This window comes from Athene cunicularia (genome assembly GCF_003259725.1).
Source record: "Athene cunicularia isolate RWA chromosome Z unlocalized genomic scaffold, athCun1 chrZ_part2, whole genome shotgun sequence".
In the NCBI taxonomy this organism is placed as follows: Eukaryota; Metazoa; Chordata; class Aves; order Strigiformes; family Strigidae; genus Athene; species Athene cunicularia.
The window spans coordinates 3203778-3230794 of record NW_020799143.1 but is presented as its reverse complement, the minus strand read 5'-3'; the positions used below and the strand labels follow the sequence as shown (position 1 = coordinate 3230794).

Sequence of the window (27017 nt, the reverse complement as noted above, 5' to 3'; positions counted from 1 at the left end):
TTTCATCCAGTGGCCAACTGCAAGAAGACCTGAAACAGGAACACAGTTCCAACGATTTCTGCCAATGTTGTGAAAGCACGCAGCAGTGCAAAGAACCCGAAGTGCTGCAACTCAAAAACAGATGAAGCATTGCTTCATGTATCATTAAATAGTATAGAATTAACATGCAGGAGGAGGAGGGGAAGAGAGAGAATGTGAACACCTCAACAGAAGTGTTTCGTTATGAGCTTGAATCATCAAATACACAAATCAACCATGACACACAAATCAGCTTCATTACTTCTAACACTTACTGAACTGCTTGGCAAAAGCCTAAATTATACTCCAAAGCAGGACTGCAATGTCAATGACTTTCAGGGCTCCCACTTTACACTCCTCATGTCTTCCAGATGAGTATGATTTACATTAAGACTTAGTCTAAATCCATACACAGCTGATAGACAGTATCTTCTGTCTATCAGTTCTACAGTAACTTCTAACTGGGATTTAACTCTTAACTGAAACTGTTAGAACAGCACAACCTCTATTAGTTTTCTAATGCAGGAGTTGAATCACACAGCTCAACCCTTTCCTGCCTGAATCAAAAAAAGTTATGAATCATCTTAATACTGGCAACATTGCATCAAGGTAAGAAAACAATTATATTCTCTCCGTGAGCAGAAGTTATTACTGTGCAATTTTCATCTCCCTTTTAAAAATTTATGTTTCCACACTATACTTACTGTTTTCAGCTGCCTAAAAATTAACATATCTCTTTCCCACTGCAAAGTTAATATGTACAATATAGCACACCTACCTGCATATCTAACTCATGACATCTCTGGGCAATTTCTTCTTTTGTTGCTAGTGCTTCATTTAATTCTTCTGTAGTCTTCTTCAGCTACCATAAACAACAAACATTTATAGTTTCATCATTCTATGTAAAGTGTCTAAATATTCTGAACTACATGACTGCAAAATTATTTTTACACTTAGGTAATATATTAAATTTTTGGAAAACTGAGGCAATTCTGCTCTTACAAAGAAGGAGATATTATTACTGTTCGGTTTGTGCAACAGTAAAAAGTAAACATACCTTTACATAATATTTGGTCTTACAAAAATTATCTGATTACATAGATAATTCTTACAGAATTATCACATCTATTCTATGAATTGAGTCAAAAAACCCTGGAGAACTTGGGTCTCAAGAACTCATCAACTCTGTACAGTAAAAAGTTGTGAATACCACTTTTCTTTACAGATCCAAGAGTGCATAATTTCAGTTTTCAACCTACTTTTAAAATACAGAAAGGACTCCAAGGTGGAATGCAGGGAATGGACAATTAGGGTAAAGTTTCTCTAGTCACTGGAAGCTACTCGTACTGTACAACAGGAATACAACTAACATGGTGAGGGAGAAGTCTACCCCTCTGAAAAAGGGCACTTAATCTTGTAAGCAGTGGGAAATATCCAGATACTTCCCTTCAAAGGCTTTATGTTCAAAGATATGTGTCTTGCAAGCTTGCATATGAATGAAGTTAAGATAACATAAATACATAGCTACAAGAAAACTGGTCCATTAAAACTGGTGCATGCATATTATGTATATAGAGATACAGATATGTATTATTATATATGATGGATTTTATATAGGCTTTCTCAAACAACATCATCATATCTTTTTTTTTTTTCATGCTTAATTCTCAAGGGCCCGCTGACATACAAAAATAATTCTATCTGCCAGAATTTACATACTTCTGCAGAGAAAAAATGATTAACACAGGGAACACCACTATACTATACATCTTCTCAATTAGAAAAAAAAAATAGGAACTAGGACTGTGTTAGCATAAGGTTAAGCTAGTAAAAAACAAACTGGTTTTGCATATTCTTTAAATAGACAGGGAAGGATTAGTTTTGGAACGTTCTCTTACATACTGTAACAAGACTGCTTTAAGAATTTCTGAGCCACACCTACTTTTTTTTTTTTTTTTTTTAAACTGACTTTGGAAGTAGGAACTGACAAAAAAGTTTTATTCAAATACTACACAGGTTTTTATCTTTCTTTCTCAATACCCAAAGATTTGCACCTGTCTGCAGTTTTGCTATACTATGTCATACAGCTAAACCTGTTTTCCAAACTGACTTTTTCCTCTCCTTTAAATACACAAAACGGATAAAACCAATTTATAAAGCAAAAGGTCTTGAAATACTGAAATTTAGTTTTGCATTCATTATCTGATGATCCCATAAAATCCCTTTGTGACTGAAGAAAAAAAGACAGACTTAATAAAGCAAAATGATTGGCCACCCATGTGCTATGATTGACAGAAAAGAAACATCTAGGCTTAGATACCTGACGATCAAGGTCAACGTAAGCATCATTTCCAACAGAAACCGGAGACTCTTTACTCATCAACTGCAATTAGATTACACTGGATTAGAAAAAGCAAGGATTTACTTTTATATTAAAAAGTAAGCTTCAGTGAAATACCCAGCTGATTTCAACTTTTGGTAGCTTTAACCTGACTTCATTCAGAAATTTTAAACTTCATTTTTATATATGACATTCACAAACAATTACAGAAAGAAATCTTCAGAATATATAGTATTTAAAGGACTATAAAAGAAACCCTACATCATTTTTTTTCTTCTAAAAATGCACATTCTTTATCTATGATGAAACCTACAGTACACTCTGCTAAGCATTTTACTGAAGTGACAGTGGATGGCAGCTATCAACACACCATGCAAGACCTGTCTTTAATTGTTCTCCACCAGTGGTTTTTATTTTTTGGTCCTCTGGAATTTCATATCAATTTATTTATTTAAATAAAGTTGGGAACATCTCTATCGCAGCTAATTGTGCAAAAGAAAGATGACCAAAATTTCCACTCTGGAGTTGTCCGTAATTTACAAATTTAAAAAGCAAGTTTTTAGAGATATTTCTGCAATGAGTATTACAATTCCTTGTATACTAACCTATTTCATTGAAGGAATGGCTGGTAGTGGTTTAGTCATGGAAACATTACCTTTAGCCATGATTTTTTAAAAAACAAAACAAAACCAACAACAAGCTCCTCAAATTGATTGATGTGCTTGCTAAAAGACAAAGTGTTGATGAGAAAGTAAGTTTTCTTTCAGTAACCCACTGATCAGCTATATAGGTAGTTAAAAGTTAAATCAAAGGTAACAGAAGTTGTAGCCCAAAGACCTCCTTCCACCTACTTCCAGCAACCACACTAAGATAAAGTGTTTACTGAAGGTTGTCAGACACAAAAAAGGAACAGTCTTTTAAATACGAAACATGCTGTAACTAATTCAAAAGGCAGCATTACAGAACCACACTGATGGTTTCTGTAAGTCTGTCCAACACAAAACATTTTAGAAGTTCTCCAATAACACGATTCATCGAAGTTACAATCAAAAAGGCCCTATCCCAACCAAAATCAGGACAAGATTTCTTTCCTAAGGCATCCTGTCCAGCCTGGTTACTCTCTCCAGAAACAGGGATTCCTTTATTTCTTCCAGAAATCAGGTCATTTGCATTACTTTTCATTGGCAAAGGTCCTAAAAATACACAGCACAGAGCTTTCATGTCTTCTCCACTCTTTGCTTACACCGTTGTTCACAAGACAAAAATCTGTTTGACGTTTACATCTTTCAAACATTTATACACTTATGTTTCTCTTCCTTTCCCCATCTCCTTAATTGTGATTTAGCTGCATACGACATGCTTAAATTCATCTATCTGTCCTCTAAAGTCCTCCTCAGTCCTTGATGGTGTTTGTTGCTAAGTGCTGAATTCCCTCCATTTTGTCTACATCTTTAGTGACAAACTACTCTGAAATGAAGCATTCCGCAAAGTCCAGATAACAGTAATTAGAAAGTCCATGGACTCAGAGCTGTCACCTGAAAAATGAAGCCATGTGTCATTTTTATTACCATATAGAGTGGCATTACAAACTGGTATTTAATTTAGGGCCATGTTTTCTAATTTGATTATTGTTTTGTCATCCAAGATAAGAATTTCCAATCCCTCTCTGCCCTATGATGTTTATACAAGTTTCAATTACTCCATTTCACTAGCTTCTGCTTAAATACTTTTCCAGATGACTAACAGGAATATCCATATCAACCAAATACTGAAGTTTTCTCCCTATTCTGTATCACACAATACTGTTCAAACACACTTCAGACACTAAGTAAATTCCATCCACTAAGCCAGTACTTTCCAACTGGCAGGTCCCAACCGGCATGCAGTCTACAAGGGTGTACAACTATATGTCCCTGGCAGCCACCACTCCTTTGTGGTCCTAGCACAACTTCCTCTTCAGAAAGCCATCTTAAGAGGCCTGCCCAAGACTTACCGTAGGAGGAATACAAGAGGCTGCACAGCTCACTAGAGGTCACTGTGGTGTTTCTGCTTTCTGGGGATTACCATAAAGGACACAGGCCGAGGCCATTAACATAATACCTTTACTCTTCAAGGGGTTTTGCCATCTCTCCCAAAAATTTCCTCACCTTGAGAACCCTTTGCAGAAATGTCCAGAAAAGAGAACATTAACTGGAGAAGGATTAGGTGGTGGAGATACATGATGTGGGTGCTGCGTGAACATCACACAGAATTTGTGAATTTAACTCCACAGGACACATCAGAAATGGACACATCATGGGAAATGTATATAAGGCACTACCAGCAAAAGCCACTGACATCAGAGCAGATGATTGACATAACACAATAAGAAGTATCTTGCAATCTTAGGGCCTGTAGTATGGTAGGGATGCTAAAGAAGAAATCTAATGGATTGTGCTGCATAGCACAGTCAGACAAGGAACAAGATAAGATTGTTGATTACTCAAGTAATATAGGAATATAACTTCTGATCATCAGTTACAAATAAACTGAAGAAGTGGGGTGAAAAGGCAGAGTTATCAGGGTGAAGGAGTGCCTCCATCTTTACCTTACATATCTCCTCACATACTGGAGAGAAAAATGGTATACATCACTCTGCTTCTGGCTTGCCTCTACCCAGCTGCTCTGCGCTTAATGGCAAACACTTCACTGTAAACAGCACAGCTAATAGGGTACAACTCCACCCACCTATTCAAACTTCTCTCTCTTTAGTAAGACCTCCTGAAAAGTTGAAGAAAAGTTTTAATGAATGATGTGTTTTAGGATTCCATACAGATATGTACATCAACTTAAAACACGCACTACACCTTCCAACCACCTAAAAAATATAAGGTAACAGACTTGCCTAGTTTACCCTACTCGTCACTTTCTTGTCAATTGGCATTCTTTGATTCTACTGAAGTTTAGGGCTTCAAAATGCTCACTTCATCAGTTACCTGCATATTAAATACTAATCTGATGATACTAGCAGGTTATTACTATTTTTTAAGGCAAAGTGCCTTACTGTGTTCTGCTGTATCTCCTTTACTTACAAGCTCACATTCAGACAAGTTCCTGAAATACTGGTGTAGTTTCAGTGCTTCACATGCAATCCAGAAGTGTGATACTAGAAGACATGGTCTTGAGAGGTATGGGTCAATGACAATACTTTTGAGTTTAAAGTGCCAAACTATTTCATTTACATTTCAACTGGCTGACTCAAGACAACAAAAAACAGAAGGAAGTGACCCTCTCATTCTCCCTCCACAGCTGCTATCTTTCAATTCTTCAGAAGCAAACTGCAGGTGGGTATAAAGGTCTGCCTTCACAATTTTGCATCACTGGAACTGTCTTTCAGCTCTAAGCTGACAATTTAGCTTTAGTATTATCATCTATTTTCACATGTAACTTTAATAGATTATGATGTGCAGAGATGTTACAAGTAAACTAATTATAAAAAGGAAAATTTTAAAAGCGGCCTGCAAGATCAAGCAATTGCATTAGGGCTGTACAGCAGACAGAAAAATCTGCTTAAGAGCTTCCCACAGTGAAAAAGAAAGCAATTAGCATTTACTTCCTTGCTCTTTTTCTTGTTTATTTTGCACATTTAGAATGAAGACCTGAAGTAGTAGAAGTATTTGTTCAAATAATCAAAATGCCATTTAAAATCAAAAAAGCTTATTCTGTGGTGAAGAGGCTAGTCTGGATTTTAAATGGTACAATAACCTCAACAACATGACAATTTTTATAATTCTTTGTGTAGTTTTATTAGAAACAGTTGTCAGTTCCTGTTAATCCTTTACATGTATATATTTGCATGCTCATAGCTTTGGTACAATGTCTTTAAAAAATACTTGTAGATCTGCTAATTTTATATTATCAAAATATCACTTTTTAACTGCTTTGATTGTAAAATGTGAATAAGCTGTACTGTCATGGATACATAAAGATTAGGTAAGGGGTAAAACTGTCACAATTCAGGTTATTCATGCATGAAGATTTTATGAATGCTTTTTTTTCCCCGACACATGATTTGCATGGTTTTGCAAATGCAGCTGCACCACTTAGCTGATGATGTTAAAAGTTCAAAGCATTTGCTTTATCTGAAATGCTGCTTCTAGAAGTTGCTAATGTTGTACAAGCACATCTAAAGTGCCCATGAAACAATGTCAAAATCCAGCTTCTGTATTCAAAAGGTTGTTTTCCTTTTTTAAAACATCTTTTTCTTCGTTTGCTTTTTAAGAGTCAAGGCTCTGAATGACACTGTGTATCCTTTAATGGTATAAAATAAAGACCACCTTCTTCCTCCAGTACTGCTGACAGACCCAAAGTATTTTTCTATCATTTCCTAGCTATTCAAAACCTACTTTTACTTCAGATAATATGAACCTTTAAACAGTCAGGACAAAGTACAGGGGAGAAAAAAAAAAAAGTACCTTTTGCTATGTTCCCCAAGCAAGTTTTGGCATTACCTAAAGTATTTTGTGGTTAAGACTTTTCTGTGAGGCTCTCAACCTGATCTGAACAGACACTTGCTAATTGATCAAGTTTACAGATGTTCTAAAGAGCAAAGGCAAACAATTTCCCCAGCTACCACTTTCATCAATAATGAACTTGGCTGCTCAAAATAATGACTTAGGAAAATGACAGCAGATTTTCCAAAGGATGTCAAAGAAAGGAAAGGAAAGAGAAAAACATAATGGCCAAAAATATTTCTGTAAGAAAAGATTTTGGCCTTTAAAAAAATCTGCAAATTATGAAATTAAAAATATGTTCCATTATACATAGCAATATATTAATTGCAAGTAACAACAAATTATAACCAGAATATAGGTGTATATATTACAGAATATATAATACAATACATAATTTATATGTAATATTTTTTGCAATATTTTTGATAGCTATATCATTCTTGCTCTTCCTCTATCTTGTGCCCAGCTTGCATTTAGAAATGCATATCTGCAGATTAGAATCTGAGAGTCTACATGGTGACAACACACCAGGTCAATTTGACTGCACTGAAAAAAAAAAAACCAAACAGAAAAGCACTGCTCAATTTATAAAATCTTTATGGAGCATGAGGCATATCTTGTTATTAATATTTTATTTTAAACAAATAAATGAAGAAAGGAAATGCTGAAAAGTCATAAGAGATCAAAAAATTTGAAATAACCAAATAAAATTTAACACATAAAATGTTCCTTCTTCCATTTAAAAATCAGCTTCTTCATGCAAAAAACAGAGCAGAAACTTGTTATACTGTGCCTCATGAAATATTTTCATGAGTAAGATGATTTATGAAAACAAAAGTGTCACCAAAAAAGTGTTATATGTGCTTTGCTGAAACAAAGATGAATACATAATACATCAGTAAAGCTTAGAGATATCTTTTTACATACCTAATTTTGAAGAAAGAGCACGTGCATGTCAAATGCTTTGAAATGTTTGGATTAGGTGACATACCAACTTTTCAAATATGCATATATAGCTACTTTCCTAGGCACTTTATTTTGGTGTCTCCCTACACATTGCTTAGTCCAAGTCACTTGGATTGTGAGAGCTAGTCCAAGCCCAAGAAATAGAAAAACCTCCCTAAACCAGTGAAATTTCACCCCTCCAAAGACACAGACTACAAGTTCAACTCTGAAAAGGCTTTCTGGATCTAAACTTGTTAGAATCATAGAATATCTCAAGTTGGAAAGTGCCCATAAGGATCACCGAGTACAGCTCCCTGCTCCCTAGAGGACTACCTAAAACTAAACTGTATGACTAAAAGCATCGTCCAGACACAACTTTGACGAGCTTAGTGCCATGAAGCCTGTTCCAGTGACCAACCACTCCCACAGTAAAGAACCTTTTCCAGCGTCCAGTCTGAACTTCCCCTGATGCAGCTTCATCACGGGTCATGAAAGAGAGGAGATCAGCACCTCTGCCTCCACTGCTCCCCCTCCAGGAAGTTGTAGACGGAGATGAGGTCTCCCCTCAGCTTTCTCAAAGCTGAACAAATCAAGTGACCTCAGCCCCTCCACCTAAACCTTGCCCTCAAGGCCTTTCACCATCTTGGCCACTCTCCTCCAGACACACTCTAATAGTTTAATGTCCTTATGTTGAAGTGGCCAACTGCACACAGTACTCAAGGTGGGATCTCATCAGTGCAGTGTAGAGTGGGACAAACACCTCCCTTAACCAGCTAGTTATGCTGTGCTAAACGCATCCCAGGACATGGTTGGCCTGTTCGGCTGCCAGGGCACACTGTTGACTCATACTGAATTTGCAATTAACCCAAACCCCCAAGATCTCTCCACAGGGCTGCTCTCCAGCCTCTTGTCCCCCAGGATTACCCCATTCCAGGTGGAGGATCCAACACTTGCTTTTGTTAGATTTCATATGGTTAGTGATTGCCCAGCTCTTTAGTCTCTCCAGATCTCCCTGTAAGGCCACTCTACCCTTGAGAGAGTCCACAGCTCCTCCTAGTTTAGTATCATCAACAAACTTCCTTAATGTACATAATTCCTGTATCCAGATCATTTGTAAAAACATTAAATAGCACTAGTCCTAAAACTGACCTCTGAGGAATCCCACTGGTGACTGGCTGTCAGCCTGTTATAAGTCCATTTACTGTGACTCTTTGAGCCCGACACGACAGTAAATTGCTCACCCAATGTATTATGGACTTGTCTAAATGTATGCAGGACATTTTGTCCAGAAGGATACTGACAGAGACAGTATCAAATGCTTTGCTAAAATCCCAAAACCACACATCTATTGCCTTCTCTTGGTCAAGTAGATGGGTGACCTTGTTATAAAAGGAAATTAAGTTGGTTAAGCAGGACTTTCCCCTCATGAACCTGTGATGACTATGAACAATGACTGCATTGTCTCTTAGGTGTTTTTCAATAAATCCCAGAATAATTTGCTCCATGATTTTGCCAGTGACTGAAGGGAGGCTAACAGGCCTGTAATTACCAGAGTCTTCCTTCTTTTCCTTCCTGAAAACTGGGAAATCTTTGCCAGCTTCCAGTTGACTGGGACCTCTCCAGACTCCTAAGAGCATTGAGAAATAATGGAGGGTGGTCCCGCTCTCAAACCTCTTCGCTAACCTCTTCAGTGACCTCTTCACTGAGCACCTGACATCCTCTTCATTTGGTTCTGAATGCCTTGTATTTCTAAGTAGCCTTGAAGGTAGCACTAAAATGACTCAGAACTGCACCAGTACTTGAATAGTAAGCTTTTTGATTCACTGCATTTCAAAAATCTGTTCTAGAAGAACAGACCCTCATCCTGTGATTTCTCCCCATTTCTACTCCCCACCCCTGGAAAAGGACACAAACACTAAACAAATGAAATGCCTACTCACTGAATACCGAAAATTGTGGGATGCTTCAGATCTGGCTATTTTATCAAATGAAGGAGATTTTTATGAAAATCAAACAGGATATTTTCAACAGAAGGGGAGAGGATAAGAGGTTTTCTATCTTAAGACAGTGCAGAATAAAGTGAAGCTGAAAGTTGGGTTTAGAAAAACAGAAAAATAATAGACATTAGAAAAATCCACCAAAACACTGTATTACAGTTAAAAAGAATGCAAAAGTAAAACATCCCAAAACTCAGACAAACTGGTAGCACTGACTGGAAGATGATTTAGCATAAGGATTCTTTCAGTGCTAATTTCAGAAGTCCTCTCTGCAATGTTATAGATAGCCATCCATACACAGACAACAGGATGTACAACTGTGTGTATACAGCATTGGTAAAAGGGATAACAGGGGATGGTGTCCCTGTAGGCTCACTGACATCTCTTTATTCAGATGTTACAGAAAATTGATATTGCTCTACAGTGCAATGTGGAATTTAGTTCCTCTTGTTCGTGTCCAGAAGAAATAGGATTACAAGCGATTTCCTGCTTTCCTTAATGGCCTGTTCTGCAGTAAACCTCCATCTATGAAGACTGAAAGGCACTTCAGTTAAAGGTACTTTGTGTTCCTAAGAAGTCACATAGGGGCTTTATGGTTATAGCAGTCACTAACACTGTAGTTTAATGTCCACTGTGGTTTTAATTTACTACTGAACAGCACTTCTATAAAATACACTGCAGTATACTTACTAACTTGTAAAAACATTATTAGAACAAATACCTTCATTAGCCTATTCATATAGCTAAGGTTGACAAAAGAATACTCTGCTATCTATTTCTTTCTTTTCATTTGTCAAGTAAAATAAATAATTTACAGTTCATGGAGTTTTGCAGTTTCAAGTTACAAATTCTGAAGACATTCTACAACATTTGGTTACTCATAAAACCAGTCTTGTGCACTTCAAGAGCCACAGGTGGGAAAGGTAGAGGAAAGGGAGCCCAGTATCAAAAATACCCAGAAGTTTCAATTTTCTAGATTTAAAGAAAAGTGGGACATTCAACAAGAGTTCCTTGATATGAAGCAAACTGTAGTAGTTTGTTTTTCTAGGGAAATATAAGGTATTTTTCAATGTAAAATGGCAAAAATCCATGACCTTCATTTTCTTTACTTCCAAATAAGTTTTTGAAAAGTGGGAAATAGCATACTTTTGTAAAATACTAAAAGGCTGAACTTCAACACACTGTGGGCATCCCAGCATACCTCCTGAATGGCTGTCATGACAACATGTTGAACCGATTCCTCCATCATCATTATGGTCTGGATGTACTCTGAAAATAAGAGCATTCTGAAATGTTACTGTTGAAATTCAAGTCACAATGAACATGAAGTCAGAAGCTGCATCCTTCTTACAAAATGACTAGAGGTGCCACAGATGACACTGAAATGCATAATCACCAGTCAAGTCCCACCCCAACATACTCAACAAGACTTTTATCAAAAGTGTTCAGATATAAATCCATTTTTTACCTTCTGGCATCTCACAATCCCTTCCTCACTTTGGTCTCAAACCATTCAGGCTATACTTGTACATGATCCATGCATAGGTTGTCGTTTTCCTTCCGTTTAACAATAATGTCCAGCCTTTCTAAAGCATCCTCATCTCAAGGCATTTTCACATCTGTTATTGGTTTCTGCCTCTTCTGTGATATATCACAAATATATCTTCTATGATATATCATAAATAAATTCCCTCCACTCCTTTATTCTTCACCAATGTGTTGATGTGAGCTACACAATAGGTACCTTGTAGGATGATACAGTGGTTAGAAGGACACATTCTGGTATTTGGATCATGTCAAGGATTTTATGAATTGCCCAGTATCATATGGTTTCTCATCAAATATGACCACCTTTACAGGCAACCTCTACTCTTTCAATGATTTGTCCAAGGGGAAGATGCTGGGAATCAGTCACCTTGAAATACATAAAACTAGGCTGTTCACACATGCACATTTTTAATGTCCAGACTGAAAGAGTAAAGAGAAACATAGGAATAAGATATACTTCCCACTTGAGGATGCCAAATAGTCATGAAAAGGAAGGCAGATAATTTTACATAAAACAGAGGACAGGAAGCATAATAAAACAGAGTTATTTATGTACTCATGGAAGAAAATTACCTCTGTTTTTATTAATAAGATATCCAGACTGCCTCCTGATTAAGGAAGGAATAAAAATACTTTCAGAGGGAGAAATTAAAGTGATTTGGACACCTGAGAAAACTGGAAAGGGCGAACTAGCTATAAAAGCTAAGATGCACTATGCGAAAGACAAAAAGTCTGAAACCCTGGCTGCCATTTTGTCAAAAAGGAAATCAAACTGAGTTAAACCAGGAAAAGACAGATATTTGATGCAAGTTTAATGTAAATAAGTAAACATAGTTTTATTTACCCACAGGTGTGTTTCATAAAAGAGGAAGCATAGGGACATGTTTAAGTGTTAAGAATAAACGTTTGTAGTTGCTTTGTTACCTTAACCTGCCTTGAATTAAGTGTAATTTAAGGTAATTGGGTAACAATAAGACACACTTGGACCCAAACAAGTCTAGAGCATGAGATCTGGGACACTTCAACAAGTATCTACATTGTTCATCACACCCTCTGTGGCATCTGCAGGAAAAATGAATGGGTTCCTACTTGTTCAGGTCAGATAGACAGTTGGTGCCAGAAGTCAAGAGAAGCAGAAGCCTCTTTCAGTGACTACTGAAGTGGGATGCAATTGTCTAACAGATGTTTCAAGTGATATTTTAGATGCTGTTAAGGTATCATGCTCGTTTGTCAGCTGCTGACCAGAAGGACATGATTGCCAACATTACTTTTCCCTATTTGTCAACCTCAGGCAAAAGTCTCAGAAACTACAGTATCCCAAATCACATCAGACTTATCTTCAGACCAGCCCTGAGTCATACTGATGGTTCTTGGCCATACCGTAGTAAGATGCTGACTGGAATGCATTCCTAAAACCAAGAGTCATACAGAATAGTTCAACAATCACAATTTTTGATTCTTAACTATCCCAATCTACCTCATAAATCATTAAAGGGTGGGCCCAAGGATTTTCCTTTGTAGACTGCCTTTTCATCTCAGCAAACAAAAATAGAAAATATGTATGTTGGAAGCAAAACCAGTTTCACGGTTTGAAACTCCAAAACTAGTGAAGCTTATAACAAAGCAACAGTTATTATCTGTAGGACAAAATAATGTCATCACTGAAAAAAAAATACGTCTCTTGAAAGCAGCCTAAGAAATACAGTTCTTCCCCTAAGTAGTTTCACAGCTAGCCACATTTTCATTCACTGCCCGGGAGTAAATGTGCTTTCAAAATTTAATACCTTGTTTCTGTTCACAATTCACAGCACATCCCAAAATAAGTTGAAGCATTCTCCCAAGCTCTGCAGCATCAGCATGCTCTCCAATCAGGTTAACATCAGGAAGGGTGAAGTCATTAATCTGTTGCCCTAGAATCTGCATAAAGACCCAGTACATACATATTTGTATCACTACATATATAAACCCATACATTTTAAAATACAAAGATGATTCAGAATCAAGAGCAATTCACCAAGACTTTAACATATTTTTCAATCCATCTTTAAAATAAACTAAACTGTCTAACACCTAACATGCAAATATTAAATCATACTGCTTGACACAACTAATATTTTGGAGAAGACAAACCCAATTGTTTCAACTAATAAGTAAGTACTAGTTTCAAACTTAGCAAGATTTTTTTTCTTCAGATACAAAAGGTAACAAAGGCAGGCTTCCATGGTGATCAACAGCATGGTGATAATTTTTTTAAAAAAACATTCCATTAAACAAAATCTCATGCCACAAAATACCTTATGTAGCATAAAATATCATACACAGATATCATATTTCTTAACACTAGAAAGCCAGAAATTGAAATATTCACTTATACAATAAATTTGTCTAGCACTGATGGATAACAAATATGACAGTAAAAAACTCAAGTCACTTAGCCTCACACTTTTAGAAAATTTAGAGATATTTAGCAAGTCTCAGAGGTAAGAAAGCTGGTTCCATAGAAGAGAATTCGAGGTAGTAGTATATTACATAATTAAACAGCCCACATACAGAAAGAAAAAAAAAACAAAAAAAAAAAAACACAAAAAACCCCCCATGTGACTTACCATTACTGTAATCCGATTTATAATTAAGAAGGATTTACATTAATGATTGTCAGTAGAAAGAATTAAACAATTCTGCAAAATTGTTCATGAAGAGTTTTCATGTTGAAAACATGAATATGAAACATGGAATTAAACACCTCTCTGACATATTAATTGCAGATAAAAAGAAACTGTCACTTCTTAAGCAGGGTGCAATAAAGAAATAATGACTACAGAGGGAGTCAGCCACTTGTTTGCTGGATGTCTTTTTTGTGTTAATACTCAAGAAAAACAGAAAATCAGGTAAGGGTATTTGGAAAAAAACTTTTAAGAGATGTGTATGAAGAACACATGGTAATTAAGCCATTCAAAAGTTTTCCAGTTAGGCTTTGTGGAAACGTGGTTGTGTTTGTTCTTGTTTTGTATGGTGGGTTTTGTATTGTGGCATTATTATTTTTTAAACAGTTTTCTCAAAGAATTAACACACTACTAAAATTCTCTGTATATTTTAAAGGACCCACCTTCATTCTTGTTGGAAAAGGCTTCCTTAAGTCATAGTAGTGAGAAAACTATAATTCTAAGAATACATTAAGCACAATGGAAAATATTAACACTGTATATAGACTGTGATAATACAGTAAAACACAATATTATTTGAATTATATAAATCTGATATGTGTTTATATATTGATCTGTAGTACCTGAATTTCTTTCAAATTCAAAGCTGGATTTAATACTACTACAAGAGCTTCATAGTTACTGATAATATAATTGCTGTTGAAAAAAGCTGAAGGGGCATATCAGCAGGCACTATGAAGAAGCCAAGGATGTGAAGGTGTAAACAGAGGATTTTGAAATAAAATGAGATACAATTTTAATTAAAAAAAAAAAAAAAGAAATATGGAAATGAAGTATAGACTCTAGAATAAATATCCTGAGATAAAAAAGAACATTTTCCTGTTTTTTTTTAAAAAAAACATAAAATACTTTTACAAAAAATGAAGGTTTCAATTCCAGAGCAGTAGAGTTTAGCAGTAAGTTTACTGGGGCATAACAAAGCATTTGGCATCTTGTTCTTCCATACTATAATTGACAGACAGCAGTGTAAAACAGCTATTGAAAGACTGTCTTCCTGAATGCAACATTAATTTTTGGAGATCAACAAAATTAGCATATACACTTTTCAAAGGCTTTTATCTACATCAGGCAAAGTCCATATACATTCCTATCTATGTTTTTGTAGAATGTGACTGCTAGGAGAGGGAGGTTGAGGAAAACATAACCAGAACTCATACCAGAATCAACATTATCAACACAAGCACTGCCTCTGCAAAAAAAAAAAAATCCAGCCAAACTTACAAATGTGCATTTCCTTTGCAGAACTTAACCAGATTGAAACAGCTCAAAACTTGCTTAGTAGTAAAGTTTTTACACCAGAAACTTAATCATCATATATACCAATGATCAAAAAAAAGTTAACATTACTTTTCCATAGTAATATTAATGCAAAAAACTTAATTCTTTCTATAATTGTCAGTTATGACCAGCTTGCTTAACCATCAATTTTCAAAATTTATTTCAACATGGATACCGGACCATTTATTGAGTATGAGCTTATGAGTCTAACTTTTCCTTTCTGAAAATCTGATAATTTTTAAAGACTTAAGTATGACAGGCTAACATTTTGAGACAAGCAATGTCCAGAACATACATATTTTGGTACATATTATGGATTTTGTGCTGTAGCCTGTACAGATCAATTTGCCTCAAAACATCACTGAGAGTAAAAGCGTATTTCAGCTGAAGATTCACCATTTAAAAAAATACTGTATTATATCTCCTATGGAGTTGTTTATTTCTGAGTTTGCTCAACAGTCTAAGTGAGAACACCAAGCGCAGACCCCAATATCCCAGGATTAAAGCATTTCCTTGAAAATTTTAATGTGGGGAGAGGCTGAAAATTACCTGTACTCTCTCTCCTCAAGAGGAAAATAAAGAAGAAAAGCAGTCTTTAGCTGGAGCAGAGGACAAAAGAAAAAAAAAAACAAACAAAAAAAAATCAAACAGGTACTGTTAAAGTCCATCATGAGGACAAAGTCAGCAAAGACATCTACTGTTTGTAGATGACAGATTTTCCATATCTGACCACTCTGGAAGCATTGAGTATTCAAGAAATCATGTGAGAAGTTTTAGAGAAGGCTAACACCTGAGAATAGACCATGAAACAGTCTGTATGCCAAATACTTTGCAAGAAAAATTCAGAACTTAGTAGAATATAATTTACATTAAATAGGTTAACTAAAATATGTAACAAAAAAGGAATGTAGATTACTCAAAATGGTTCTTACCTCATGGTTGTAATCCAATATTCCTTTCAAAATTTTCTTCAGGTTGCTTACCTATTTGACAAGAAGATGAAGGAAATATAACACATACAGGGAATAAATTACAGAGAAATAATCGTGAAATAGGCAATCACAGAAGAATCACATAAAAGAATCATACAATTACAACTATTTGCACAGTAGGACTTTCTGTTTGAGCAGTTTAATTTAGAATCATGAAAGTTATGCAATAGTCCCTTATGATGAGACTCCCAGACCTGATCACAAATCCTTATTAATTGAGAGAACCTATTTAAATTTAGAAAAACATCACATTGTCTTGGATAGCCTTTAGATGAGATTCTAAAGGATGAATCTTTTTTGGAAACCTTGTCTGTGCTGCATTTATTTTATAATATATATAATTTTTAATATTAAATTTTATATCTACAAGTAAAAACATTTTTTCTTCTCTTAAAGTATCCTAGTGATCTACTTTCTGCAGAGATAAACCTCTCCTTCCAAACCAAAACCAGCTCAATATCTTCCTGTATTCGCAACCTGTGCAACCTTAATTTATTAACTTTCTCTTTAATTACTCCTCTTTACTTTAATTTTTGTTCATCCCCCCTACACCAGTTCTTTACAACTGCATGTCTGTCTTATGACAGAAAGGCAGAATTCACATTCCTCAGTGATTTTTTCACTGCCATATAAAGATAGCTTCTGTTCACTTGCATAACCAATGGCATCAATAAAGTGTCTCCTGCTGTACAGAATCTATGCCACACTTCTCTAGCACTGAGTACTGCTCCCTTTGCATCAAAAATCCATTTAAATCAAGTCTCTGAGATAAAGAGTGCATTTAAAAATTTAAAAAAAAAAAAACCAATGGATCTCATAGGTGATATTTAGAGATAAAAAACAATCTTTGCTGAAAGTAACTGCTACAGATTGCCACAAATTACTGTCCAAGTAATTAAGCAAGGAATTTAGATAATAGTGCCCTGTCTTCTGTGATAGATGAGCAGCTGAAGGAATTGAGGTTGTTTAGTCTGAAGAAAAGAAGAATAAGGGAAGACTTTATCACTCTCTACAACTACCTGAAAGGCAGTTGTAGTAAGGTGGGTGTCAGTCTGTTCTCCCAGGTAACAAGTGATAGTATAAGAGGAAACAGCCTCAAGTTGCACCAGGTGAGGTTTAGGTTGGATATTAGAAAAAATATGGTCACTGAAAGGGTTATCAAGCACTGGAACAGGCTGCCCAGGGATGTGGCTGAATTGCCATCCCTGAAGGTATTTAAACAATGTGTAGATGTGGCGCTGAAAGTCATGGTTTAGTGGTGGAACTGGTAGTGTTCAGTTAATGGACTCAATGACCTTAAGGATCTTTTCCAACCTAAATGATTCTATGATGTCTACAAACACGTTCTGCAAAGACTGAACCTGACTGCATTAGGATTCACAAAGTGCTGACCTTGACAACAGTAGCCACCAGTGGCAAACTGTGGAACTATAATGGAAACCAAAACCTCTCAAATCTGAACTGTCTTTAAAGCCCACAATAACTTCTATTGATTACATTCCAAAAATATCCAGCTAGGACATTCTGTCCACTGACAGAAGTCATCTATCTTCCAAAAGATCTGAGGAAACACTACAGAAAAAAGTTAGGAAACACGATACTGAAATCCGGGGACAAACTCAGCACTTAACATAGTCAACATCCAAAATGAGGTGATGAAAGCAAAATCCAGTCTCTTCTAAGAACTCAAGAAAGGAAGAGGCTACACACACACAAAAAGACTGAGCCATTAAATCCAAAGTGATAATGATCTGATTATTTTATTCCTCTTAATCCACTCCCTATGGAAACAAATGGCAAAACCTGACCACTTATTAAGATATAAGAACATCCTCTTTGTCTTCATAATCACTGAACTTTTAAGTCACACAAACAAAAATTCACTTGGGCTTGAAAAGTGATACACTGAATATTCTGACAACCTAGAATGAGAACTGGAGATGCTACATGATAGCAAGTATATAACAATATTTACTGTCCCTCCTGTAACAGCATAAAAAAATGTTTACTTTCAGATTTACACCTTCTACTCCCAAACACATACTATTTCTGTAATATTACATATAACACATTATGTTTCCGTAAGAACTACAAATATTTTCTAGCTATCTGCCCAAAAGCAATCACCCCTACCTCTCAAAGTCTTTGCAGAAGCATAACCAAAGCCTGCAGCAGATTTAAGGAGTTAAAGAAATGTAAATAAATTTATTTTGATGTCAGATCACCACAAAGAATACTGCAGTAATTGGAATATAATTTTCAAACTTGATTCATTAAATCTTCCAGTTTGCAATTTACCTGAGTCTGTTGTAGAAAGTGCCACAGAAATGCAAGGGCCATGTTGCAGAATTTAAGTCCAGTTTACTGACTGTCCACTGTGAGGAACGCTGAACTTGAACACAGTCCCAAAAAATAAGAAACAAAATGGAAAGTACCCATGTACAAAATACTTTTCCCCCTTTCTTTGTAAGCACTGTTTGAATTAAAATCCCTTAAACACAAAGAGTCATGCTCCTTCATATAACTTTCACAGAGCTTAGAGTTGAGATGCAGCAATAAAATCGACCAAAATTTGTGATCAAAACTAACATATAGGGCAGCATCCTCAGGAAAAAAAAAGAAAAAAGCAAGCAAACTAAAAAAAAGAGAGTCTTGTTTTGAGATCCTATTTTATTTCACTGTCAATCAGGAATACTAGGATAACTTGCTTTCAAGAGTTAACTGTACCATCTTTGTCTCTGGCACACAATCAGACAATTATAAGGCTGAAGCAGCTTCTTTATAGACTAGCTTAAATTTAACAATGATCTTCAGTACTACTCAGAGGGGTCTCGATTTTTTTTTTTTAACTTGTCTGCAGTGAATACACTTACATGGTTCTACTGCCACTGGCAGAGGATCACCATGGGGAAACTACTGCAATTGTTTTCTATTCTGAGATTCAACTCAGTAGCTCCAGTAACATTTGTCAGCTCATAGCATAAGTTCTTAAAAGGAAGACTTCAGAGATGAATGAAAATGAACAACAGCACAAGAAAGCGCTAAAGACAACCAATTACATTAGATGGTGGTTGTTCAAAAATTTTTTTTCTCTTTTTCTTAAGCACATGGGGAAAACCTAATTACAAATTAACAAAGACCATTAAATGATGCAATAATAGAACACAACAGCTAGAACTTCCAATATCGATCATTAATATGAAGTGTTGTATCATCTTTTGGAGATCAGCCCATGGGACGCTTATTTGGTTTTACCAGCAATCTGACTTCTTCCTTTTCCATACAAAGCACATACAATACACTACCCTGACAACTCATTTCACATCCATTCCCTGCACCCATACCTCCTGTTAGGAAAGACAAGAAGCTTACTGGGAAAAAAAAAAGTGACAATTATGTGTTAATTCCACTTCAAAAGTTGTTGCAGCTCACAACAGATGGATTATTAATTATTTCTAGATGAATCTCTATCCACTTCCAATCTCCCATCTGTCACTTCCTGTTTTGCTTCCCCTATCTCATATTACCAAGGACAGGACACCCACTTTGAACTAATGCATCCACAAATGCAACCCGCATGTCACCATTCATTCTTTTAACACCTACATATCACTAATATCCATAGCACAGTTGTGTGATTGTTACTTATGTTAAATGATCATTACCCCGCCAGTATAATGCCATCTTGACTGTAGTATAGTACTTCATAGTTAGCATACACTGCTCAGTATGAGCCTGACCCTTATTACACAGCATTAACCTAATAAACTGTCTGGAATGAAAGCAGAGATGATGGGTCCTGAGTTACTGAGACAACATATGACCTGGCAACACTGTACAACTTAACATTTGTGGGGTTTTTCTCCTATTTCTTTTCTCACCTGTTACATGAAATCTCTGCTTTTATTTAATTACAGTTTACTTACTGCTTCCAAAGTAAGATCCAAAGTCTGCAAGTCTGTCTCGATTTCTAATATACTTGAGCAACAAAAGGAAAGCCTGATGAAGTGGACAGTAGAAACGCCCTTAAGCTTGTGATTACTGACAAAAAGGGAGCATGGTTTATCTAACCTCTTGTTTTCTCCCTAACATTATGACAGTGAGTCCCCAGTTTTGCATTTATCCATACATCCCATGTATGACTGAAATCCTGTTTGTGAGCTGAAGACTGTGCAAACTGACTTGTACTTTTCAGGTCCTTAAGCGTCTGAACGGGAAACTCCATGTTCTGAAATGCTGTTCAAAAGCATCTTTCCTGGATCATTACTTGCAAGTGGTGAGAGAATCACCTTCATATCTCATTAAGGTATCTATTCTTTCTGGCTGCATTTAAAAGGGGGAGGGGGAGGGGAAGGAGGGGAGAGAGAGTGTGCATACATCTTTCCTGCCACATACATTAGGTTTCTCCTCTAAAATGTATTCTGCAGGAGCCTGTCTCTTCACTGATTATATAAATGAAGCTGGGAGAGAGACTATACCACTAGCTCTGGGGGTTATCTCTCTCCAACCTGTCTTCTGCAAAAAGAAAACCCCAAAATAAAAGATACAGATGCTTTCTTGAGTTAAATGACAAGAAAAAAAAAAAAAAAAAGTGGCTCTCGACACAGAGAGCATTCCCACATTAAACTTATATTGGGAGAGACTGTTGACTTAGGAATTAAGGGTATCAAAACAGAATTAATATATCAGTTACCTATTATCTTTTCAACAGAAAGGAATGCTTGCTTATGATACCCCTATAATCTCTGCTTTTTGCTTTCAGAACATTCACATGACAGCTTCCACCTGTAGCAGAAAAAAAAACCCTACAAGACTGCTTTTGAATAAGTGGTCCCTTCCGTCACAAAGGAAAAAGAAAGTAGCAGAAAAATGATACTGTACACTGAAAACTAGTTTCCATTAGTCCACCAGTCAACCCAGCTTGTTCTGTAGAAGAATTCAGAGCAAACATAACTGTACTACTGCAGGGAGTCAAAATTAATTCTCAAAAATCAGGTTTATTTACTTAGGTAACAGCACTATATAGTCGGTGATCTAACTTCATTGGTTATTCCGTTTTGCAATATTGTATCAAATACAAGGCATTCAAACTAGTTGCAGAAGTCTAGTGGCTGCTATTGTTTGAATGTGCCATTCAGTAAAGGAAGAAACACAGCTTGCTACTATAAACATCAGTAAAGTTGTACTTTAAACTGACCCTGTAGACTGAATGCCAAATAGTCCAGAACATACAGAAGTAGTCAGAAATCAAGCTAGACAACGTATTACGTTCCTCATCCAAGCTAGGTATGACCACACTGAATGGAAGGAGACAGCAAAGGGGGGTGCCAGTTTTAGTCTACCCCTCAAAGTCAACAACTTATTTTGTAATTATTGCTAAAACTAACATGTGCATCAAATCACCGACTGTTTAAATTTCTATCACTGGTATTCCTGTACGACTTGACATTAAACTATTCCTGTTTCTTGATTAAGGAACTTCACTCCCACAAAATTTTGGCAACAGAATTATTTTCTATGCCATTTTCTATTTTCAATAAAGGCCGTTTTATCTTCAAGACGTCATCATCTTCAGTATGAAATACTAGTGTGTGCACAGTTAAACTCTGACCGTATATTAAAGTGTTCAGTTGTTCATCAGGAAAGAGGTATGTCTTTGCCTATTTTTTTTTTTTACCATGACATAAAATTGCAGTCAAGACAACAGTAAGTAAGGTTTTTTGTTGCCCAAGGGAAAACAAACTGCTATGTACACTGATGTGTGCTCTGCCCCAGAGATTCTGGGGCAGTGAGATAACCCAATTAACATTTCCCATGGCACTTCTTAAAATATGAAGGGAAAGCTGTATCATCAACTTATGCAGAAGTATGTTGCCTACATTGTAAGTCTAATGAAAGATTAATATAAGTGCACAGATTGAAAGTGTTCCTACAAACCAGACTATAAATGGCTGATTGACTGATAGACATTTGAACAACTAGTTTACTAATAGTATTTACTCACATATAAAGAAGAGTTGGCAAATTGTAGGATTACTTTCCTGGTTACAAAATAAAGAGTTAAAACATCACATTTGTGCTTTTTAGTGTTCTTCATGAAAAGGGAAATATTATATTAACAGTTTATACAAAAAATGGAGTATGTATCTCTTAAAAAAAAAAAAAAACAAAAAAACAGCCTTTAGTTCTTATTTACATGAATATATGAAAACCAAGAAAGAATGACATCAACAAGAAACTGAAATTTGACCCGGTATTTTTCCAAGCTCAATCACATAAGGAAGTTACTAGATTGCCCAGCTTGTTTTTTTAGTTCACACCTGCTAAGACTTAGTATCTGCCAAATTTCGGGAGACATTAAAAAAATGTATTCCTCAAGCTCCATGAGTGTTACAGAAGCTGGTGCTCTGCTTTCAATCAGCTGAAATGATACTATAACAGTTCCCAATTTGTTGCTCTCCAAATTTAACAAGCAAGACTTTAATATTCCTTAAGAAAAAGCCACAGAAATATTTCAGAGAAAAATAAAACCTTGTATCCAGCTGCTCACTTGCAATTCCATATGCTTCTTTGAAAAGTTCATTTAAATTAACTGCTTTACAAGCAGTAGAACTAACAAAGCTTTTTTAGAGATCACATCTTTTATTCACCAGCCAGTCAACATATCCTCACAAATGTACCTACATTTTTGCTGGCAGCCCTGGTCAACAAAACATTTTAAAGCAGTCCAGACTTGCACACAGCTGGCCAGGCAGTAGAGACCACGCTGACAGGTTTGCTGGCTAAACCAACAACACATACAGCAGCACTATGTTCCATCCTTGTCTCAGATGTGTGTCCCATCTATTCAGCCAGTGATGTTGACAAGCCTGTAAGTACTAGAGCATTTCAGTTGTAGCCCTACCTCAGTTGCTCAGAAGGGTTTTTGGTGGCTGAAACAAAACCGTTTTATAGGAAAGATGAACTAACAGAGAAACCATCACTACCCTTGTTTCCCCAAGTAGTCAGGCTGAAAATGGCAATTTAGAAAGGTACATGTATCATTCTCTGAACAAAACCGGTCAGAAACTACACTAACTTCTGCATATGTTTTTCAGGTTTTATAAACCAAAATGCTTCTCAACTGTAACGCTGAATTCTATTGCCTTAAGGTTTACAGAGAAAGTACTAGAATATCAAGTGATACAAATGACTTAGCAAATAGACTGCAGTTAAAAAACATGCTGAGTACAAACAATACAGAAAAAACACGACTTCCTCTCCTAAAGTTCCGTTCCTAAAGTCACCTCAAAGTGAAAGGAAAAAACGCTTTGCCATTTTTATGTAAATAAATGGCTGACTATTCTGCTATTTTTATGCAGCTGCTTCTCAGAGCTCTTTTTATTTAATGCTACTTGCACACTTGCATTTAAAAAAATCTTTCATTCATCATTTGAGAAACAAAAAGAGGTAACTGATACATAAAATTCATTTTATTATTTTCCTTTTAAATTATTGAAATCGTTTTACAAACTCAGAATGTATTTTCTTCACTAAATTGTACAGGACTATAACAACATAAAAAAACAAGTAAGTCTAATTAAAATTATCTAAAATTCAAAACGCTGTACTATAAAGCAAGGTCTTAATCTAGAAATGTTACTATTTAGACACAATGCTGTATTAAGAACTGAAATACAGATTCACAGACAAGCAAAGTCAGTCAAATACCTTTAGCCTCCAATTATCTCCTACTTCTGTTTTGATCCTGTTCAGCCAGTTTTCATCAAAGTACGCTGGATCTCTGAAACACAAAAAATATATTGATTAAAAACACCTTACAGTAACTGTGAGAATACCTTAGTGATTAAGCCTCTGTCTCAGACTGAGGTTATTTATATGACTACCTCTGTATCTGACATAGCCTGTATATAGTAGTTCAGAATTCTGTTACTACTCTCTTCTAAGGCCTTGCACCCTGTTGACGGCACAGCCTCATTTGTGTGCCAAGAGTAGCTCATACTTTTGAACAAGCTGCTTTACTTGGATTGCACTTTGCCAGTTTTTCTCCCTGTAAATTCTTCTTCCTCTAATTTATCAGCTGGTGCTGCAGCAATATTTGATTGTATTACTTGCAAGTGTTACAAAACTACTTTGCCACATATTATGGATACCTCCTGCTATACACCACTTAAAACTATTTAACTTCTACATGAGAAGCTCAAGACTGAACTACATGTCATCCTTACACAGTGAGAAGAGTTAAAAAGTATCACTGAAGTTAAGTATTTACTACTGAGTATACACTTTACTATTATTTTATCTACCAAACACTTACGAGTTTTAGCAATTTTTTTCATGGTAACCCCAGACAAATCTTTTTATGAACACCTTTCCTTAAGTTTTTCTGTCTTCTGCACTTCTGACGAGACAATGAAGACAAAGAACAGAACACCTATTGGTTGCAGAGTATACTTCTATTTCCAAAAAATTCTTCCCTCTCTTCCTTTTTCTCACAAGCACCTTCTTCCATAAGTTGCATCTTCAAGACAACTCCCAAGACTCTCTTGCCCCCAAGTTCCAAGGTCATCTAAAAGGCTAACACTTTCTACAGTTCACTTAAAACAAATTTTCCTTATATCAAAGAATTTTGAGAATGCTATGATCAGACATAAGGAGAGAGAACTACACTCCAAATAACAGGTTTTAAAGATATGTAGGTCAACATTAATATAAGGAAAGGCTCATATTTCATTCAACATATAAAAATATAATCAGGGGAAAAAGCACCACAACTTTCTTTTTTTTGTAAGCATAAAGCTCTTAAGGGTCGGTGTGGTAGACCAGGTTAGAGTTTCACATGAAGTATTCTAATATGGCTGCATCTGCAACCTAGTACTTATTAGATATACTGCTGTATCATCTACAGATGGAAGGGTTCTGGATTAAGTTCTTTTTTTAAGGGCAAGATGCCATGAGATCTTTTGACAAAAGCTCAAGAAAACTGTGACTGTGTCTGGAGATTCAAATGACATCGTATCATATATTCTGTAAACCAGCAATTACATCAGTACTTATATTATGGCACAGACTTTTTATCTGATGCACAGTAGCTCCTGTACTTCATCTTCCTCACAATGTCTTCTTCACAATGTATCAAGGTCTGCAAGAAGCCCATGATAGAATACACAGCAATGGAGTCACAAACAGCAATGTTTCTCTACTGACACATTCTGTTACTTTTATGCATTCTGTTACAGACTCTAGTGAAGATTATGGCATAACTCCTTTCCTCTGACATGGCACCTGCAAACATATAGCTGGAAGAACATTACTAGTTAAATTAATTACTAGTTAAATTGATTACTCCAAATTACTCCCATTCAAAACCAGCACAGTTCTAGCACAGATGACAGAATCTTAAACTGCAAAACAGAAAAAAAAGTATCTTACCCAGAGTTTCATCTGGTTTTGAAATAGATGTTTGCAAATAGCTTTCAAATGCTCTCTCTGCCCTCAGAAGACATGTAAACCTAAGAATGAAATTGGTTCGAATACATACAAGATCTACTGGAGATGAAGGCAGCTCACATTCAGCTTTTACACAAAACAAATGGCTCTCCTTGCAAAAAGTCTTAATTTGCCTGTTTTCCATTCAATCACAACAAACACAGATGGACAGTAGTGGGAAAAAAAAAAAAGAGTTCAAGCCACATGCAGCACCACTTGATTCAATTTGGAGTGTGGGGTACAAAAAGCACCCTAGTACCTGTCAGACGGGTCTTCTGGGAACTGTGAAGAGCCAAGTGAACCTTGCTTACAACAGACTCACAACTACAAAGTGTTTGTGCACCTGAGTGAGACAGCAGGTATGCCTAATTATCTGTGCTTCACCAGCAAAAAAGACCATTGGGGCTTTCTTAAGGACGGTATCCTATCATTGTAAGGATTTCACTTGGTCACTAGCATCTTCAGCCGCTTCAGGGCTGCAGTGCCATGAATATACCAACTCTTGACTTACCATTCTAATTGTAAATGACTAAGAAGCAACATAGGTAAGCATAAATAACTGCCCACAAGCAGAATTATGTTTGGACTGACTGGATGGCTAATACTGCATACCTGATTTTCAACAATAAAGATGACAGATGAGGAAAAGTAACAAGATTTCAGGGTCAGCTCCAACTCGTTTTACTCTGGAAGCCTGTACTTCAATAACATCTAAGCAGCTTGCTACTGCAAAGAAGTAACACATGGACCAGAAGCTGGCCTTTACTGTCTTGATGGAATCAGACATATATATGGAAGGTCCCTGAGAATTAAATCTAAACTCATTGTGGTAGTCCTTTCCCACAGATCCCATTTGTTTTTTCAAGTATATAAACCTCATGGAAATATCCAAGCATACAGCAGCTGATAAGCAATCCACTCTAAATTATCAACACATAATAGTGGTCAGAATAGTACCAACAATTCAGTTTAAAGCACCTCCATGAAGATTACCCAATAATTAGTAGCATATCACAAAAACACTTTGCCAGGAATGCAAGCAACAGGTTGGGTACCAACACCAAGCAATCCTACAATGATCATCCTTTCCTCATCCACAAATCACATCAGAATCATTCCTATTGTGCTATTATAACTTAATTTCTGTCCTCAAAAGGCCAATTAAGGTTCAGAATTAATAATAATGGCCACTT

At 36.1% G+C, this 27017-nt stretch overlaps 1 protein-coding gene across 5 annotated transcripts in view; it reads right to left on the bottom strand.

The window, feature by feature from the left end:
* Positions 1 to 27017, bottom strand: part of HOOK3 (hook microtubule tethering protein 3) — a 77418-nt gene that overhangs the window by 42582 nt on the left and 7819 nt on the right. For 3 of the 5 annotated variants that reach the window (XM_026866186.1, XM_026866191.1, XM_026866188.1), the window contains exons 2-7: positions 24046 to 24118; positions 16276 to 16326; positions 13127 to 13259; positions 10996 to 11063; positions 2339 to 2401; positions 797 to 880 (exon numbers count right to left, since the gene is read on the bottom strand). In XM_026866186.1, the coding sequence (XP_026721987.1) occupies positions 797 to 880; positions 2339 to 2401; positions 10996 to 11063; positions 13127 to 13259; positions 16276 to 16326; positions 24046 to 24118 (472 nt within the window). Of the gene's footprint in view, positions 1 to 796; positions 881 to 2338; positions 2402 to 10995; positions 11064 to 13126; positions 13260 to 16275; positions 16327 to 18633; positions 18697 to 24045; positions 24119 to 27017 lie in introns of those variants that run through there. The other 2 variants (XM_026866189.1, XM_026866190.1) reach the window with 2 other exon arrangements.